The 19,137-nt window shown below is 34.0% G+C and overlaps 1 protein-coding gene across 4 annotated transcripts in view; it reads right to left on the bottom strand.

Annotated features, from left to right (window-relative positions):
- LOC132708314 (hemicentin-1) overlaps positions 1–19,137 on the bottom strand; it is a 555,715-nt gene that overhangs the window by 7,239 nt on the left and 529,339 nt on the right. For all 4 annotated transcript variants that reach the window (XM_060680574.1, XM_060680575.1, XM_060680576.1 and 1 more), the window contains 2 exons: positions 16,898–17,058; positions 14,083–14,218 (listed from right to left, as the gene is read on the bottom strand). In XM_060680574.1, coding sequence (XP_060536557.1) covers positions 14,083–14,218; positions 16,898–17,058 — 297 coding nt within the window. The remainder of the gene's footprint in view (positions 1–14,082; positions 14,219–16,897; positions 17,059–19,137) is intronic.

Here is a 19,137-nt window from a genome sequence, read left to right as displayed (position 1 = left end):
TTCTTATTAAATTGCAGGAAGCTCTTGCTCAGACTTTTAAGATGTCCCCATAAGAAAAAATTCCAAATTATTTAAATCTGGGGACCGAGGAGGCCATTGTTGAGGGCCGCCGGGACCTACTCATGGGTTATTAAATATGTGATTTAAATATGCTCTTACTGCAACACTAAAGTGGACAGGCATAAACAACATTTTGTTCCTAATTAAATATGGTATTTCGTCTAGCAATATTGGTGAATGCTCTTCTTAAAACCGACGATAATTATGGCCATTTAGCCTTTCTGGAAAGAGAAAGGGTCCAATTAAGTAATTTTCAACAATTTCAGCCCAAACATATACCGAATACTGTTTAAATTGAAAAACTGCATGGAGGTTTTCATCGGCCCAAATATTGTTATTGTGAAAATTTGTGCTTGCATTTCTGGAAAAGTTAGCTTGACAATGACGAACATTAACACGAAAGGAAAAATCCAAGATGTGCGAGATATTCAGATTATTTCCAATTTTTCAAGTGTACTAAGTTCAGGATTTTCTTTCAATAGAATTTAAAACTGCTCTTCAATTTATGGAGTTCTTACAGTCCGATGGGCCAAAGTCCAAAGTCATTTTAACGATATTGTTATGACCAAGCAGAGAAGAGGTTTTTATTTTTTAAGTGAAAACCGTACATGGGATTGAAAAAAATGAAGAAATTAAATTTCTATAGAAAAATTGGAAATTGTAAGAATAATTTACATTTTAAGAGAAATCAGTGTACCATCAATGTCTGCCAAAAAGGTTATATTGAAATTTTGTACGTCCGCCACTGGTGTATTTAAAAAAAATGTGGTAAACCAAATTTCATTAAAATATATATAAAATGAATAAGTGGTATTACAGATGTTAAAAAACAATATTTTATTTTTGAAAACTTTACCTGTATTTTAAAAGTTGCAAATCAAAGCAGTTACCAGAAGAACAGTAGTAATATCAGTGAAATGGCTAAAATCTAAATTTATTGACTCTCCCAAAGAAGCCCGGCGCGAAGATCTGTGGCGACTACCATACTATTAGCCTGATGAATATGCGAAGAACAAATAGCCCCAAATCAGTTTCGATTTGTGAACGCCGTCGGCACAAGTGTACAAGTTTTATTTCAAAAATGTAGGGACCTGAGCTGCGATGTTTTTGCCTGTCTAATAGGCTATAAAAAGGCGTTTGACCAGATGATATTTGTCCTAAAAGAGACCGGTATAGCAGGAAAATTCTAGCTAATCTCTATTGGAACCAGTCCGCAGTCCTCAAGGTAGATGGTGAGCATACCGACCATGTCGAAATTTTGCGAGGTCTTAGACAGGGATGTATCATTTCTCCCCTGCGATACGCAGATGATACAATAGTATTCGCGGATAGAAGGCTTGCAAAAGCTAATGGGTAGAGTTACAGAGATAAGTAAACAATATGGACTTAATATAAATACCGGTAAAACCAAACTTATGATAATAAAAAAGGCATCAATGGAGCAAATCTATACATAAACCAAACAAGAATCCAAAGGGTTTCACAATATCTGGGAACTATAATTAATGAATCGTGGGAGAATTCTTAAGAGATCCGGTGAAGAATTGGAAAGGCTAAAAGTGCTTTCTTAGTTAAAGGTCAAGTATTCAAAAGCTACAGCCTCTCAGTGGAAATAAAGAAAAGAATGCTAAAGTGTTACGTGTGGTCGGTTCTTCTGTACGGTGTGGAGTATGGTCCTTAAAACTGCAAGCCTTTGAATGCTGACTGTACAGGAGAATCTTGAAGACATCATGGACTCAGAATGTAACGGAGAATGAAAACCTCCATGGAAATAGTCAACATCGTCAAATGCCGCAAAATTCAACACCTGGATCACATCATGAGGAATAAACAATTACTCCAGTGCATCCTTCAGGGAAAAATTCCCGGAAGAAGAGCGCCAGGACGAAGGAGATCTGGCCAATCTTCGAGCATGGTTTGGCAAGTCTTCCATACAACTGTTCAGGATTGCAATGAACAAAATTTTTATAGCCAGAATGATCGGCAACGCTCGTAGCGGACAGGCACGCTAAGAAGAATTTAAAAAATTAAGACGTTTAGGACATATGTTCATATTAATCTTTATTTTTAAAATTAACCCAAAAGCCGCCCCCTTAATTATTGACATTAAATAAGAAAACACCCTGTATATATACATATACTTATATATATATATATATATATATATATATATATATATATATATATATATATATATATATATATATATATATATATATATATATATATATATATATATATATATATATATATATATATATATATATATATATATATATATATATATATATATATATATATATATATATATATATATATATATATATATATATATAATTTATTTAATAATGAAGTTTTTCTAATCCCTTCTCCAAAATACCCAATTATACACCGATCGAGCGTGCAGACAGTGTGATTTTATGACGTCAGTTTCATGTCTTAAGGCTACTTTGGACATTTTTGGGATATTTGGGGTTTGGGAGCAATTGGATGTATTCGGAGACATTACACACGGCTTGAATTTTGATATTTGTGATGGTCATGTCAGATGTTCCTCGGCGAATGTATTCTTGTGTACCCAAAAACTAGTTGAAATTATTTAAAAATTAATTGAAATATATAGAAATCGGTTGATGATGAAAGTTTAATTATTTATTTAAGATTTAGAACATGGTAAGTAAACTTTTTTTCTATGTACGGCGTTTCGTTGCTAAGAGATAATAGTCAATTTCAATTTTTTAAATATAGAGATGCTTTTTTTTTGTCTGTCTGTTGTATTTTAAAGATGATTTAAATGAGGCAGATGAGTAAAAAGTTGCACATTGTAATATGCCATTAGTTTTAGGACAGCTCTCTAAGTACAGATTAAAACGTATCGCCGATACACCGCCGATATACTGTCCATATATATTAATTAGTTGAGACCCCGTATGATTCAGTAAGTAATTTAATTAACTTAATAATTATGCAGATAATGTGCAAGATTTTCGCTTATCGACGCTTTGACGGGTAAGTCAATTGCCAAAGCAGCCCGTATCAGCCACATATATGCAAACCGAACATATTGATTGCGTATACAAAAATACTCATTATTATTGGTAATTGTGTCGATATGTGGGTTCATGCCAAAAAATATGTAATGTGTTAAATACTCGGCGAAATTTAGGTTTGTTTTCGCTCAACCAGGTGAAGTGGTGTGAACGATATTATCCCGGGCTTTAAAAATGTTTATCTTTTCAACTTAATTGGTCTTCTTCTACGCCTCTAGCTAAGAAAATGGCACATGTAGAGCTGTTGGAAACAAAGTTGCAAAGTTCAGATCACGGTGCCCTCAATGAGAATTTCAGTGAACAGAGGACAATTAATCGAAAATGTAAATTCCGCTACGCCTTGTCACTCGTAGAGGACTAATTAAGGATATAAAGATCAAATCACTGAAGGGGATTTTTACTCAAAAGCGGCACTTTATACGGGCGAAGAATGACAGGTTGGTCAAGATATTAAACGTAAAAATAAGGAGCAAAGTAGTAGGTATTTCTGGCGAAATAGTAATGAGAACGATCCTCACAAACGATTACATAGTAACATTTGTGTCAAATGTTGCAGATCAGGGCATGTCAAAAATAATTGTACAGAAGGTCATCCAATCTTTGATGGAAAAAATTGAATGCACCGCAGATCATCTTACTAACCGGATCAGAAAGGGTAAAATTCCTAATTGTGAGTTAAATTAAAAACGAACCTGCGTAAGTTGCAATGGAAATCGCACCGCCACATAAGAAAAATAAATTAATGAAACCATGAATTTTTACAATTTATCTTTGAAACAGTGGAATTGCTCCCGAGATTAACTAATGCAACACACGTTTTTTATAATTGTTGTGTATGTTAGCTGAAGCATTGGCGGGGCTAAAAAAACAAAGATGCTCTCCTTAGAGTGATATTAATGCTCAACGAAACATTACTTAAACCCAACACTAATTTTAAAATAGCAATCTTCTGAAACTCAACAACAGAACTGAAACCAATTTCAGTTAAGCTCTGAAGAAGCTCACATGATGATTGTTGAAACGTAGGCAACTTTGATTCATTAACAACCGACGCAGCAGAAATCCAGAAGATTTGTAAATAGTAAAATGTAATATCCTTGACTTAAGCAGAGTCGATATACTAGATAGAATTTATTCTTGCAGAGATAAAGGATTTTTTTATTTGTTGTACATACATTTGGTGAAAGCCTCTATTCCTCTTTATGTAGTGTAGAAGAGTAGAAGTGATAATATTCTTTATGACTTAATTAAGGACCAAGATTTATGTGTATCAAATGATGGATCTGATACTCGTCTCACACACCCAGGATTATATAGCCCCAGATCTATCCTTTTGTTCGGCCAAAATCTGTCTATGTTATTGGTCAAGCACTAGATTCGATTGAATTCAACGACATGGACAAAGCCGTTTTCCTTTCAGATTCTATGGATGGATGCACTTCTACTTAAACTTTAAAAGTCACTTTAATAAAAAGTTAAAATAAGGACATCCAAATATGCCAAGCAAGCATAAAAGAGAATGATATTGCTGACCAGACAACTAATACTGCTCACCTACAAACACAAAAGAATATAAAATTAAGTTTTAAGGAGTCCTTCCTAAAATTAAAGCATAACATCTGGAATGCTTAGAACTATAGATGGAAATGTATTGGATTAGGGTAATAACTTAATTACAGCTTGCATTTTCCCCTGCCATCTAAACCCTGGTTTCAAAAGCTGGATCTGAATAGAAGAGAAATCACAACCATGTGTAGACTAAGAAGCAATCATTGCTGCTCTCCCGCCAACCTGATTTAAATCATGTGTTTGTTTGCTGTGATCCTCATTGGAAAAGATTGCAACAATTGTTTGTAAATGTAATTCTAACTTCCCGTCGCATCTTCCTATTAACTCTATATTCTAGATCTAGTTTCTACAATATTTTCAAATTGAACTCTCAGCGTTGGTATTTCAGAAATAGTACTATTAAAATAACATAATAATCATAATAAAATAATCATTTTCATTGGAACTTTAATTTTTCTTATGAATAGTAGAATTTTCAGTTTTTGAGATAACATGTTAAATCATGGTATACTTTTAAAGGTAAAAAAAATCCCCAGGTCAATTTTACTGAACGCATCTATTTAGCTCAGAAATGCGGTTTCAATTGCCGCAAAATTCACCTACGCAAGAATTGCGACCGCTGAAGGTAATCTGTAAAAGTTATCAACACTCTTGTTTTTTTGTTAGCATGTGGAAATTGAAAAAATCAAACCAGACCCCACTGTGTATTTTATAAAGACATTTTTGTAATGTTTTGGATTTTCGAAACTGTCTCCTGGTAATACATCGTTATAATTGAAATACTAGAAAATATTCCAAGATCCAATATGTGGTTCATAAAAAAATTAGGTGGGGTTTATCTTAATTTTATTCGTATTTTTGTTTTTATGATCGTATTTTGCTTTGTTATTTTTTTAACATAGCAACCTTTTGGCTTTTTCTAGTACTTAACAATTGTCGTTTTCTTTTTTCGCTTAAACTACATTGGGACAAAAGATATATTTATTTAGATCGATTTTTTGAACGCTTTTGTCATATCTCTTATCTTTAAAGATACAAAGATGCGGATTCCGTAATAGTTTTCTTTTCGCGTAGATTTTAGCCGCTCTCAGAATAAATATACGGGGTCGGGTCAAAAATTTACCAGACCTTATTATTTTTTAATTATAAGTTATAATTTCATTATTTATTGAAACAGAAATATCGAAATTTTGATTCTCAATTTTCAGTCTGTTGTGGAACTTCGGAAAGCGATTAAACTGCCCAACTACGCTAACGAGGCTAGATGTAAATTTTTATAAGTCGAAGCGTATTATATTGTATTATCCTGGTATACTTAAAATCTTAACTGAACACTTATGGACGCCTGCCAGATGTGTGAAATGGCGTTAATTGTGCAATATGGCACTGTTGTCAGCGAGCCGTACGAGTTAAAATCGGTCCTCGACACTTCATATTTCATCTGGGACTACGCGGTCGCCATATCGGACATTTGCGGTCTAGGAAACTTGCGGCAGTGTGCACGGTTCACGACGCGACGTGGCTATTAGTTATGTCCGAACGACTAAATTTTGGCAGGTTTTAGTTTTATATGACCTGTAAAGACTGTAAAAAACACTAGCATTGCGAATTATATGAAAGGTATAATCTGTTTGAATAAAAGAAAACGTTTCATTAGATGCGTGAAACGAATTCGGGCAATCGCTAGGTCTGTCCGAGTAACACCTAATACGGAATTCCGAATTCAGAATTAATTGAGAAACTCCGAATAAAGGGGATGCGCTAAACTCGGTCCATTAGGTCGAGCAAAGGTGACACTTTATCGCTGCAAAGAAAGCTACATATTTTTGAAAGCTGTCCGTCGAAAATGCTATAGGCAAGCTGTTCAAACGAGAACCACATCTATCTAATACGTTAAAGGCAATAGTCGAACTAAAGTGTATTTTATTCCGTTTTTTATTCACGCCACTGGAAATATGGTGTGCCCATTTTTTTTTTGTATTTTATGATTTTATTTTATTTTATGATTTTACCGGTTGATACAAAATTGCCGAAAAGTAACGTAGTGGTTTTATAAAAGATTGCGGAACGGGTGGTATAAATCAAAGCAAGTAATTTAATTTAATAAATGTGATGGCAAATGGCAAAACATTTTAGTGAGAACAATAAAAACAAGGATCCAAAATAAAATAAAAATTTTCGTTGTTATGTGAAAAACCATAAGGTTTTTTGGCAGATACGTCAAATTGTAAGTATACAATTTAATTAAAGTTAAATTAAGGAATATATTTTCAAGTTCCAGAACTTAGACTATTCGAAAATGAGGGCAGTACTTGATTAATGCCACAAAAATCTATGTTGCTAGTTAAAATGACACTTTTCGCCATCTCTTTGATAATTGTCTTAAATATGTAGGTATTTCTGGTGCACCGTGTTAGGCAATAAATTGAAGAGTTTCTCGAATTTTACATATATTGTAAAAAAGTAACAGAATAGAATAGAATAGAATTAGCGTTTTATTAGAGAAAACCAACCAAAACTAACCAAAATTGAACATTTTTCGCCTTTTAAATTCTTTCATTATATTTTAAGTTAGGATAAAGATTTTGAAATTCAGTTTTTACTGGTATGCTGACGTAAAAAAGTCGTATCGTTTTTTTTGCCATCTGGTGACGTTTTCTGGCAATCGCACCCACTTCACTCATAGCACAATTGTTATTCTAGGGAAGGTGCTTTTTAGAGACTCCAAATTTATTAAAATGCGTTGAGCCTTTTTGGAGTTATTGAATTTCATTATCCGAAAATATTCGCACACCCCAATCGCAAGATGGTAATTGTATCCCCTGATGGCAGAAACTTGATATTAGTTTCCAATATTTTCTCTTTCGATTTACTTAACTTATTTTTCACTTCTAGCGCCTTTTAATAATTAACACAAATAAGTTAATCAGTTAAAAATTTATTATGCATTTATATTTACATTACTGATAAGTACTATATATTAAAGTTTTGCTTAGTTTTGGTTAGTTAGTTTAAAACACTATAAAAACACTACAAATTGAATTTATACTACATTTACATTTATATTTCCTGATAAGTAGTATTCTCACATAGTTCTGCATCCCCCGCTTACTAAAAAATTCGGATTTAGTTTCGTCTATTCTCGAGACATGGTAGCACTCTGTATAACCAAAATTCTAACATCCTGTAAAATATTTCATTTCAGCTTTTGTATTAAACTTGAGTAGGTGGAAGTTGTTGCTGGTAAATATGTTCATCATATTTTAATTTTTGGTGAACTATAAATTCCAGAGTGTGGTGCATGAATGTCGGCGCCCTAAGCTTTCATATTTCGTTTGGATTTTGGAATGTTTATTTTGGACATGCATTATTTAATAATAATAAATTAATTAATAAATAATATTGTCGACCCATGGGAACCCATGTTGGTATTTTTCCGAAGTGAAGTGAATCACTGGTTAGGTCGGATTTTGAGTAGCTCGGATAATTTATTTTTGATCACCAATTTTGTGGAGGATCTAGCGGGTCGCTGGATTCTCAATTAAATGATTAGATGATTCATTTATTTTAAGCACAAAAGTTGTAAAGATTGTTTAGATGTACAAGTTAAAATTATATAAAGTATACAGGGTGGCTCAAAAAACCATGATGAATAAAACGTACGTTTTTTTTTAGTGGAACAGTCTACTATTTACAAAACTTCCGCATTCAGAGTTTAACTGAAATTGGCTCGTATTCTACTCTGTACCTGCTTATATATTTTTGGAGGGAGGAAGAGCGAAAGGAGGGAGATCTCTGTAGATTCTCGTATATTTCGTTGGTAGAAGAATTGATTACATGCAAGCATTTTAGTTTTATCGAATAAAATTTTATGTCCGGTTTCGTGATTGTGTTCGGTAACTGCTGATAGTCTTGAGGCTCTTTCATGTTCTCTGCAATGTATTCTTTGCCGCATGTGCATATAATGCTGTACACCCCTTGTTCGTCAAAAGGAATTTTGTCTCTGATGGATCAAAGATGTTTAGAGATTTTATGATAAGTGGTAAATCTGGTTTCGGTATTATATTTCCTAAAAACTTTTTTCTACTCCCGTCTGTAAAATTCCTAATTACCCACCGATCTAGCGTGCGGGAAGCGTCACTTTACCACGTAAGTTTCGTTTCCCATGAATTCGAGCCACTTCGGACATTTCCGAGATTTTACCGCAGGGATTTGGGAGCAATCGGATGTTTTCGGAGATATTTCCCACGCTTTGAATTTTGACGTTTGTTAATTCTGACGGTCATGTCAGTGAATGTATTCGTGTTTTGCGAAAATGTACCCAAAAACTAACGGTCGTAGAAAAAGTATAGTATGCAACACGTTCGGTAAACTTTTTAACTCACTCGTTTATTAAACTCGTGAGTCAAATGCCGTTTACCGCACTTGTTGGATCGGTAGGGGTGAATGCATTGGATAGCCCCTTATATAACGCTTCAAATCTTTAATGTCTAAATTAATAGAGAGAAGAGTAGAGGTAAGGTGTTTTAATTCTGAGTTCAGTGACTCGGGCTGAGATAGTTTTACAGCTCTCTAAAGAAGAGAGTTAATAACCGATGATTTTTGGGCCGGATAGTGATGCGACAATGCAATAAGGTATCCGTCTGTGTGCGTAGGTTTTCTGTAAACAGGACCAATGTTGTTACGTCTGATTTTCTATGGAGAAGAATATATAAGAATGGGAGATAATTATTAGTTTATAATTCAATGGTAAAACGTATATTAGATTTATATAGGTTTAAATGGCAAAGAAAATCTAGTTGGGATTCTTGATCATGAGGCCAAATAACAAAAGTATTATCAACGTAACGTTTCCATAATTTTGGGTTTAGGTAGAAGGTGTCAATTGCTCTCTTCTCAACGGCTTCCATAAATATATTCGTGATAACTGGGGATAATGGAAAACCCACAGCTGCTCCCGACGTTTGTTCTAGATATTTTTCAATTGAGATGGGATTCTCGGAGTTTAATATATAAATAGTGTTGAGAGTTTCACGAATAGGGACTACAGTAAAGAGGGATTCCACGCCGAAACCAACTAGAATATCATGTGGGTCTAATGTAATGTTTCTTCATTGTTCAACGAAATGAAAGGAATTAAGTTCGAAACTGTCAGGTTTTTTCCTGTAAAAAGTTTTAATATAGAAGCTAAATATTTCGCAAGAGAAAATGTTAGAGAATGTTGCTGACAATGGATCGAAGGGGTAATCCTGGTTTGTGGTCTTGGGGAGTCAGTAAAGACTAGGAGTTTTAGAGTCATGAGGGGTGACAGATTTTTTCACGGATTCTGACAGAGAAGAAGCCTTAATAACAGATCTAATGGTGCGTCCCATAGAATAATTGACCATAGGATCCGTCTGCAAGGATATCTGGAATCCTTTCCTGATAATCATTTGTGTTCATGACCACCGTTGCATTTCTTTTATCTGCTTTTAGAATTACGATATCGGGATTAGATTTTAGAGCAATGCGTTCAGGCTTTGGAATGTTAGAGTTAGGTGGTTTTGATTTTTTAAGGATTTTCGTGGTTTCAAATTGAATTTAATTAGTTGTTTGAGAAGAATGTTTGTTTCGGATAGCCTTGACATTTGAAATGACTTCTTCGTTTCCTACGGATCCGAGCCATTTCGAACATTTGCGGGATTTTACTGCACGGATTTGGGATCAATCAGATGTTTTCGGAGATATTTCCCACGCTTTGAATTTTGAAGTTTGTCAATTTTGACGGTCATGTCAGTGAATGTATTCGCGTTGTTTTGTGAAAATGTACCCAAAAACTAACGGTCGTAGAAAAAGTATAGTATGCAACACGTTCGGTAAGCTTTTATTAAACTCGTGAGTCAAATGCCGTTTACCGCACTTGTTGGATCGGTAGGGGTGAATGCATTGGATAGCCCCCTCTATCATGTGACTTAACAGCTTTAGATTTTTTTTTTTGGGGATATGTTAAAGATCATGTTTAGATGAATCTCCCTACAACACCAGACGTTATGGAACATACTACCGTTTATGCTGCGAAACGTCCAATAAAAGCTACGGAAAACCCAATATCTGTATCCAAGTAGAAGTGGATATTTTTGGGTCATAATAATAATTGAAAATAAGTTAATTTTTAGTAATAGGTATTTTTTCTGTGAGTTTAAAATTTTGCCGTTATTTTCGCTAAAACTTTTAATAACTGTCTGTTGTTTAGCGACAGCTCTCACAAATTTCTCCAGTTCATTTTTTAATCTTAACAGAGCTCTGTTGGCTAACAGTTTTGTCATGACCAACTAATATTACAGCAGTCTTAGACAGAAAAAAGGGTAAATATTGGAAAAGTTAAAATAAATCGCAGTCAAAAATAATACTTAATGAAAGTTGTAGGTTTTTGTAAGACCTTTCAGAAAAAATAATAACATATATAGTATACCCTTTCAGAAAATAGAGATTTTTCAAGTTTAAATGATTGGAATACATTCGTTTATTTTGAACATTCTGTATCATCTAACTCAAATACGGTTGCATATATCTTTTACGTCATCTTCGAATAACGCTAATATCGCATATAATGGCGCTGTTATTATTAATAAAAAAGTTGAAGAATTTCAAAACGAACTCAAAAAAAAATTTAAGAATATGTATGTTTTGTTTGTCACGTTCTTTTGAGCCACCCCGCACCCTTTAAAATAATTTTAAATGGTGCATCCTAACTACGATAACCTAACTTTACTCTATAACGGATATATAAAATAAATAAAAAAAATTTTCTCTTGAAGCTTTATAAAATATAAAATATTAAAACTTATAATTATACAAATAAAAGGAAACATAATTAAAACCAATCTTACTTCATGAGAAATAACTTGAGCAATTGATCGTAACCCTCCTAATAAAGCATACATAGAATTTGATGATCAACCTGCTAATATAATTCTATGAACTCTCAATCTTGAAACTCTGAAAATAAATAAAATTGATAAATTAAAGCTTAAATTTACTCTGTATATACAAATTGCATTAAATTCGACCGGTGGCCGGTTTGGTCTTAAAGAGGCCCGCCCACGCTGATCGATTACACGCATTATTGTAAACCGTTTATACTTTTTTATATATATTTACTCGAAGAGGTCCGAATATATTTCGCGGATCAATTCTCAAATTCTCATTTATCAGTTATTCTCGTTAATTCAAATAGCGAAATGTTGTTTACGAGTGTCGAGCAACGTGACCCGGTATCAATGCGTATTTTACATCAATCAGTCGAAGCAATAACGTCGCCATTTTGCAGTACTCCCTCTCCCTCCCGTCGCGAAAATGGATACGTTCCCCAACGAATGCAATGTTGTTTACTGGGAAATCAACTTTTTAGGATTCCATCCAGACAAACAGAAACCGTAGACCTTCGCGCATTTATTGCGAAAAATATCACCGTCCTTTGAATTTGAATTTCAATTTATTAAAATTATATAGAGCAAATACCTACATCAGAAACAATAATTTCATAATTAAATATGTTATCATTGTACCTTTCCAAGTACAGCGAATTCCTAATTTGTTGTCATCTGTAGAACCATTATATATGCTCATTTTTAACTTTGGAAATATTGAAATACATACCTACTAACCTATTAAAAATAACACATGTTGGAGGATGTCAACACAGTCGTAATCTATGTCTTAATTTTGTTTTAAATGCTTTAAAAATGCCATAAGAGCTATAAAGAAAACACTACAAAAATCTTAAAACTTTAACTCTTTGTAGGTTTGCGCAGACATATTTATTAGGAGTAAAAAAAACTAATTTTTTATTTACCACGTATGAGCTCTTACTATTAATGGGAAGATTATCCATTTTCATTACTGTATTTCATTTTGGATTTAGTCTCACATATAAATAATCATATCTTATTACCAATACATACATCATTAAGCCAATTTTATTAATAATTTTTATACGAACAAAAATGATCTCTTATACTTTTTCGTTAAATAATTTAATTTAAATAAATTGAAATTCAAATTCAATGGACGGTGATATCTTTCGCATTTCAAAGATATTGGACGTCAAAAATTGAAGAATTTAAAGAAAAATAATTTTTTGTTCTGAATCTTGTTATTTACTGAAAAATAATTATCGTGAAATGTTTTCAATTATTCTTATAGGAAATTTAAGACTCTACAAGGTCTATTGTGGTTTATCAATTACTAGAACCATTTTCAAGATATTTGCATTGGAATTCCAATGGGTACTTATATTCATAGTTTTCAATAAATATTTTCAATTTATTCATTGAATGAGTAAATTTTGAGATTATTTATTTATTTAAAAAAAAAGTTCTTTATTAAAAAAATATCAATAAATGCATTAATAGAAAAATAATTCTGTTTTACCATATTATATGTTTTATGCCTTAATACGGAATTAATAGAAAAATATACATTTTTTAGATTCAGTTATACAAATCTACTTTTATTACCGTCCGGAAATAGTCCTCGATGTTCTTTGACAATTTGCAGCAAGTATTGAAACTGTTTTTCGTTTTTCGTCAAAGCTATTCGGAGAGCAAGGCTACTCCACGCTCTGCTGCGTCATTTACAACATTCATTTGTTTGGAATATTCTTGATTTTCCTCCTAACTCTCATCTGACGTCCACAATGCGATGTCAACATCAAGAAAATCTTATGTTGGGTCAAAGATTTTGGCCAAATGCAATGATTTGCGACGAACGAAGTCACTTAAATCCTTTTAGACTTTTTACAGCTTCGACTTACCTTCTTTTTTACATCAAGTACAACAGTATTATCAAACAGCGATAAATTAAATATTCTCTAACGATCTATTGGTGATAAGATATGATTATTTATATATGAGACTAGATCGAAAATGCAAAAACTATAATAGGTAACTAGTAACTAATTTTTGCATCAGACCACCCGCCCTAATAAGAAAAAGGTGTTATTTTAATCTGCACATATATCCCTAAAATCTAAAAAGTATGGTGATATGAAGCGACAATATCGCACCGCCGAAAATTTGGTGTGCTTTATTTCTATAAATGTTTAACTTGCTGTGGACCGTGAATTACTTTGTATATGATTACTGTTTAATCTGATTACATAACCACTTGGAATTTGTTTAGAATTCGGTCTTAGTTTCAGATTTACCCTAAAGTTCGAAGAATTGAGAAGGAACTTGATTAAGAGAGTGTAGTTCTCAAAGCAACTGAAAATATTTAGAGCTGCGGAGTTTGAAAAATTTGTTGTTATTTTCTGACACAGTTTAAAAGGATGACATTGACCTGTAATCTTTTGATAACGCTGAACGCTGTTAGTTAAACTTGTTAAAACTATAATCACCAATTGGCGTACACCGTTTCTTACCTTGTAGTTTGGCAACTCCTTTAAAAGTAACTGGATCAATCACTGTCGCTTCGCTTCTGCCCTTTTTGTTCACAGCGTACAACATAATCCTGTAACTCGCTCCCGGATCCAAACCATCTGCAGTAAAGACAGGTGCCTGGAAGTTTTTTGCAAATTACTTTTTTATGTTGTCGAGCATCGATCTTTTTCGCTACTAGGAAAAAGAAACGGAAACGAAATCGTAATCCGTTTTTGCGAATCTAGTCACTTCGAATTTGAAATAAATTTTCGCTTTCGCAGCTATACAAAATGCGAATGCACGTTGTGGTAATCCCGTATTATAATTTTCTATTTGCAACAAGCAATTCACACATTGGCGTTAATTTTTGTTCGGGGCCAATAAAATATTGAGACTGTTTTCAGTGCTGGTTGTTTTCCAGCTACACTTCTAGAGACTGAAATATATAAGGTCTCTGTTTTCAAAAGTGTTATCACTATTACTATTTCCGATACGGAAAGCGACAAGGTTTGTTTAATTAAAGACGACTTGCATTTGTCATTCTCATTTAACACTCGCTTATATTGTTACCATATTAAATTTAATATATTCACGTTTCATAAACTAAAAGTAGTTTATGAAATATAGGGTGATTTGGGAAAACAGCCAAACTCGATGTGGTCTACTATTTCATATCATGTGAATTTCCGCGACAGACTGCAAAGGAGTGGGAAAATGGCATAAAACTTTTAAACTTTTCTCGAAATTAGTCGAAATCGAAGAAAAATGACTCCATTTACTTTTTTATATTAAGAATTTGGAAACTGCATGGGCAATTACGTCTTGGCAATAATGTGAGTTTAATCATCACCAGGGACGAAGACGCGCACGAAATCCTCTTCAGCAAAGGAAGGGCGTTCTACTCTAGAATAAACTAAAGGATATCGATTGGATAACTCCGTGACGAATAATTTCGAGAGCAGCATCATAATCAGATGAAAATAAAAGTAGAAAATCTTCGGACCCTTCTTGTCATGATAGTTTTAAGCTTGTACCACTGCACGAAGTTTCCTGGTTGGGTTGGAGAAGCACAATCGGGGAATTCTCTGCGCAAGGAAACGACGACTGGCTATCACCTACGAGGTGAGTCTGTTAACCAGTGTAAAACTACTTGTGAGTCTGACCATGCCCGGATTTCATGAAAAATTACGATTTCGCCGTACGTAGACTTGGATTTTTATCCGATGTCGCCTTTGATTTTGGAATAACAAGGTAATTGAGTGTCTCGCCAAAGTTACATTCAATGCTAAGGTACTCGTCAACGTAAGACGGTTGGGTAACTGAAGGTTTTAAAGTTGGGAACTTTATGCTCGAAGTAGGGCTTCATAATTATTCAAAATGTGCTGCAGAATCTAGGATATTAGCTGCAAGAGCAGAAAGTGGAAAGTTCGATTTTTGGAGGTTGTTGTAGTGAGTGAGTGACTAAGACGTTGAGCGCCTGAATTTTTACTAGCATTATGAGTCTTAGGAGTTGGGCACATTAGTGAATGATATAAAACGCATTCCCGAGAATTATAGGAAGATTGGCTGTTATTATAGAAATGAACGAAGATACATGGCAACTAACTTCGCACACGTGCATGCGAATAATAAAGTAAAGCTTTGAAAAACATTCGGCAGAGGTTTTATGCACTTTTTTACTGTTACACAAAATTTTAAAATGTCAAATGCTTATATATGCAAAACATGAGTAATTTTAACGCACCCACTGGTTGGTACGCACAATTAAAGTTTAAGAAATAAATATTTATTAAGCTTTCCAAAACATAAAAGCAAATTTAAACGAAAATCTTGTCATACTAGTGCAAATACACATTTACTTTTAATAAAATTCAATCAATTAAAACATGTAAAGAATAGATTCGTGTTAATTGATAATCCGCGCCCTAATCCCTTTCTTTTTATAAATGTTTAAAACTAAAAAAAATTTCGCAATTAATTTTGCCTTTGCTAAATATTGTCATTTTATTTATTGGTTATATTTTTAATACCTTTTACACCGCTTCAAATAGCGCACCTTTCAAAATGTATTGTTTATATTTATCAATCTCTGAAAACGAGCCTGACCTGGTTAATAAACGTTATTTATTATTATTACAACTAGGTTATTTTTCTTTACAAAATTTAAATTTTTTGTCGCCACTAGGCAGTTAAAAAATATATAAATTTTTGAACAAATTCCCTACCATGTCCGGAACTCCTTAGAAATTTCATTGAAACATTTCATCAGTTTTTTTTGGCTTTGCTTCTATTACTGTTTTCATCCTTTGTCCCCTGGCGCAAAGGAAAATATAAATAATGTTTATCAACCTAGAAGTGGGCGTAATCAAAATAAAAGTTTGGGCGGAACGTGAGTTTTAACCAAAGCACTTAAATCGATGGTAAAAGATATCGTGACTAAACTCATTAGATCGACGAAACGGCCTGATATCGGTAGATTTAGAAGTACATATTGAAGAAACTGATACGAGTTAATTCGAAGTAAAATTTATGACATGACAAACAAATGATTCATACAATGGATTCACTAATTTCATCGATTCAATATTCCCGTCGATTAAAATCAAGGGCGGCGCGACGGATACATCGGATATCGAAATCAAAACTGTTTATTTACAGGCGTAAATGAGATATTTATTTTTGTTAATCAATAAAATTTCAATTTCAAATTTAAATAATGCAGAATAATTCGTTAAAAATTCTAAAGATTTGGTACTCTTTGATTATTTGTCTCATAAAAAAAATTATTGATGTTTTTAGTCGTACAGTTACACTCACCCTTGATGTCAGGTTCAATTTGGATCTTAAACTGGGAAGTTCCAAAACTTCCATGTAAAAGGTTTGCGTAAGTCCACCATCGTATCCTTCAGTACAATCCACTTGGAGTGAATTCGTTGTTTGGTTTAATAAGGAACAGTTTTGCAGTTGAGATGGTCGACCTGAAAAAAAAAACTTGAAACTACTAATTTTCTTACTTTTTTAAATTGCCCAAATAATTTATGTTGCAAATTCAAGAGCAATAATTTTGCTACCGTGTGACAGAAGAACTTGCGTCCTAAGAATAAACGAAAATTATTTTTTTTAGCTTTAAGGGCTATATAAAAAATCGGCACGTTTTGCAATCTTAAAAGAATGTTAAAGAATGAAGGCACATGCTTCATTTTTAAAATTACTATAAAACCACCTGATCTGATTCGGGGAAAAGGGAAAGAAAGTCAAACGAAATAGTGTTATTAAAAAGTTGCGAGTAAAATAGATCTAAAACACTGGGTGGCATATCTGAATACGACGTGGGTTCAAAAAGTAAGGTGACTTTTGTAATTGGGCGGGCTCCGATCTTCGTTTTTTTTTTGTTATATTAGTACACATGTCCCTAACATATGATCACAGTTTCAGCCCGTTTGCACGTTAATTTTTTTGTAAGACTGAAGCGTTAGACGTATTTTGTTTGCTAGGCGATTTTTTGCTGTAAAAAAAAACAAAAAAATTGCATACAATTTTTGTGAAAAAATGAAATTCAGTGCTGCCAAGTATTTGAAATGTTGCCAACGGCATATGAGCAAAAAAAAAAAGTTTATAAGTGGTACAAGCTGTTCCAAGATGACCGAGAAGATGCCGATGTCTATTAGAGAAATGGCTGAAGACGTGAGATCTCTATTGGTTCGAGCCATGCAATTTTTTCCGAAGTTTTGGACATGAAACGTGTAGCAGAAAAATTTTCTCCGAAATTGCTTAATTTTGAACAAAAGGACCGTCGAAGGAGTATCGCTCAAGAGCTGTTAAACGACGTAAAAGTTCATAACTAGTGACGAATAATGGGTATTTTTTGATTATCGTAGTACATCAAGAGCTCTTAAGGTCATACGGTCAATAAAAAGTTGGAATTTATGCGCCGCTTGCGAGAAGCAATACGAGGGAAACATCCGGAATTGTGGGAAAACAATTCATGGATTTTGTATCACGATAACGCACCTGCCCGACTGCACCTGGCCAAAAACAAAACTATAATCATGCCTGCGACTTTCTCCTGTTCCCAAAACTCAAGAAACCCATGAAAGGAAGGAGGTTTGGAACGGTTGAGGAGATAAAGAAAAAATCGCTGGAAGATCTCGAGGCTATACCAAAAAGTGTTTACTAGAAGTGCTTCGAGGATTGGAAAAAACGTTGGCACAAGTGTGTGTGTGTGGGGGGGGGGGGAGATTACTTTGAAGGGGACAACATTAATTTTGACGAATAAATAAATACTCTTCTTCTTCTTCTTCAGCCTCTAGACATCCACTCCTGGACATAGGCCTCTTCCAGTGATTTCCATGCCAACCTTTGCTGTGCGGTTTGCATCCAATTTTTCCCAGCATGTCGTTGAATGTCATTTATCCATCTCGCTTGAGGACGCCCCACACTTCTTTTCGTTCTCCTTGGACGCCACTGCATTAGTGTTTAGGTCCATTTCAAATTGTTTCTAGCAACGTGTCCCGCCCAACGCCACCTGAGACTCACTATCCGCTCTACAATGTCACAGACCCTTGTTTTCCTTCTTATCTCTCTATTGCTCTTTGACAGACTCGGAGTTGATTTGCACTGCCCACTGTAAGTGTCATAGTCTCGAGTCCGTATGTTGTTACTGGGAGGATACACATATTGTAGACCTTCTTTTTGAAATTCACTGGTATAGTTGGGTTGCGGAAGATATAGTTTCTCGAATGCTATCCAGGTGCTTCGGGTGATCTCTGCTGTCTGATTTCCTTTCCCAAGCTGGATGTTGTGTCCTAGATATATATACCCCTTGACATTTTCTAGCTCGTGATTTTCAATGGAGACCTTTATATTGTCAGGGCTCAGAAGTTTAGTTTTTTGGAGGTTAATTTTGAGGCCTACAGCTTGGGGAAGCATCTTTCAGTTCTTGAATCATTGTTGTCAACTCGTTTGTGTTGCTGCTGAAGAGACCGATGTCGTCCGCAAATCGTAAGTGGTTGAGGCGTTTTCCGTCCATATCGATACCTTTCTCTTCCCACGATAAA

This window comes from Cylas formicarius, unplaced genomic scaffold, assembly GCF_029955315.1.
Source record: "Cylas formicarius isolate icCylForm1 unplaced genomic scaffold, icCylForm1.1 PGA_scaffold_10__41_contigs__length_53128322, whole genome shotgun sequence".
In the NCBI taxonomy this organism is placed as follows: domain Eukaryota; kingdom Metazoa; phylum Arthropoda; class Insecta; order Coleoptera; family Brentidae; genus Cylas; species Cylas formicarius.
Note: the sequence above shows the minus strand (reverse complement) of the source record. Positions and strands in the feature narration are given on the sequence as shown.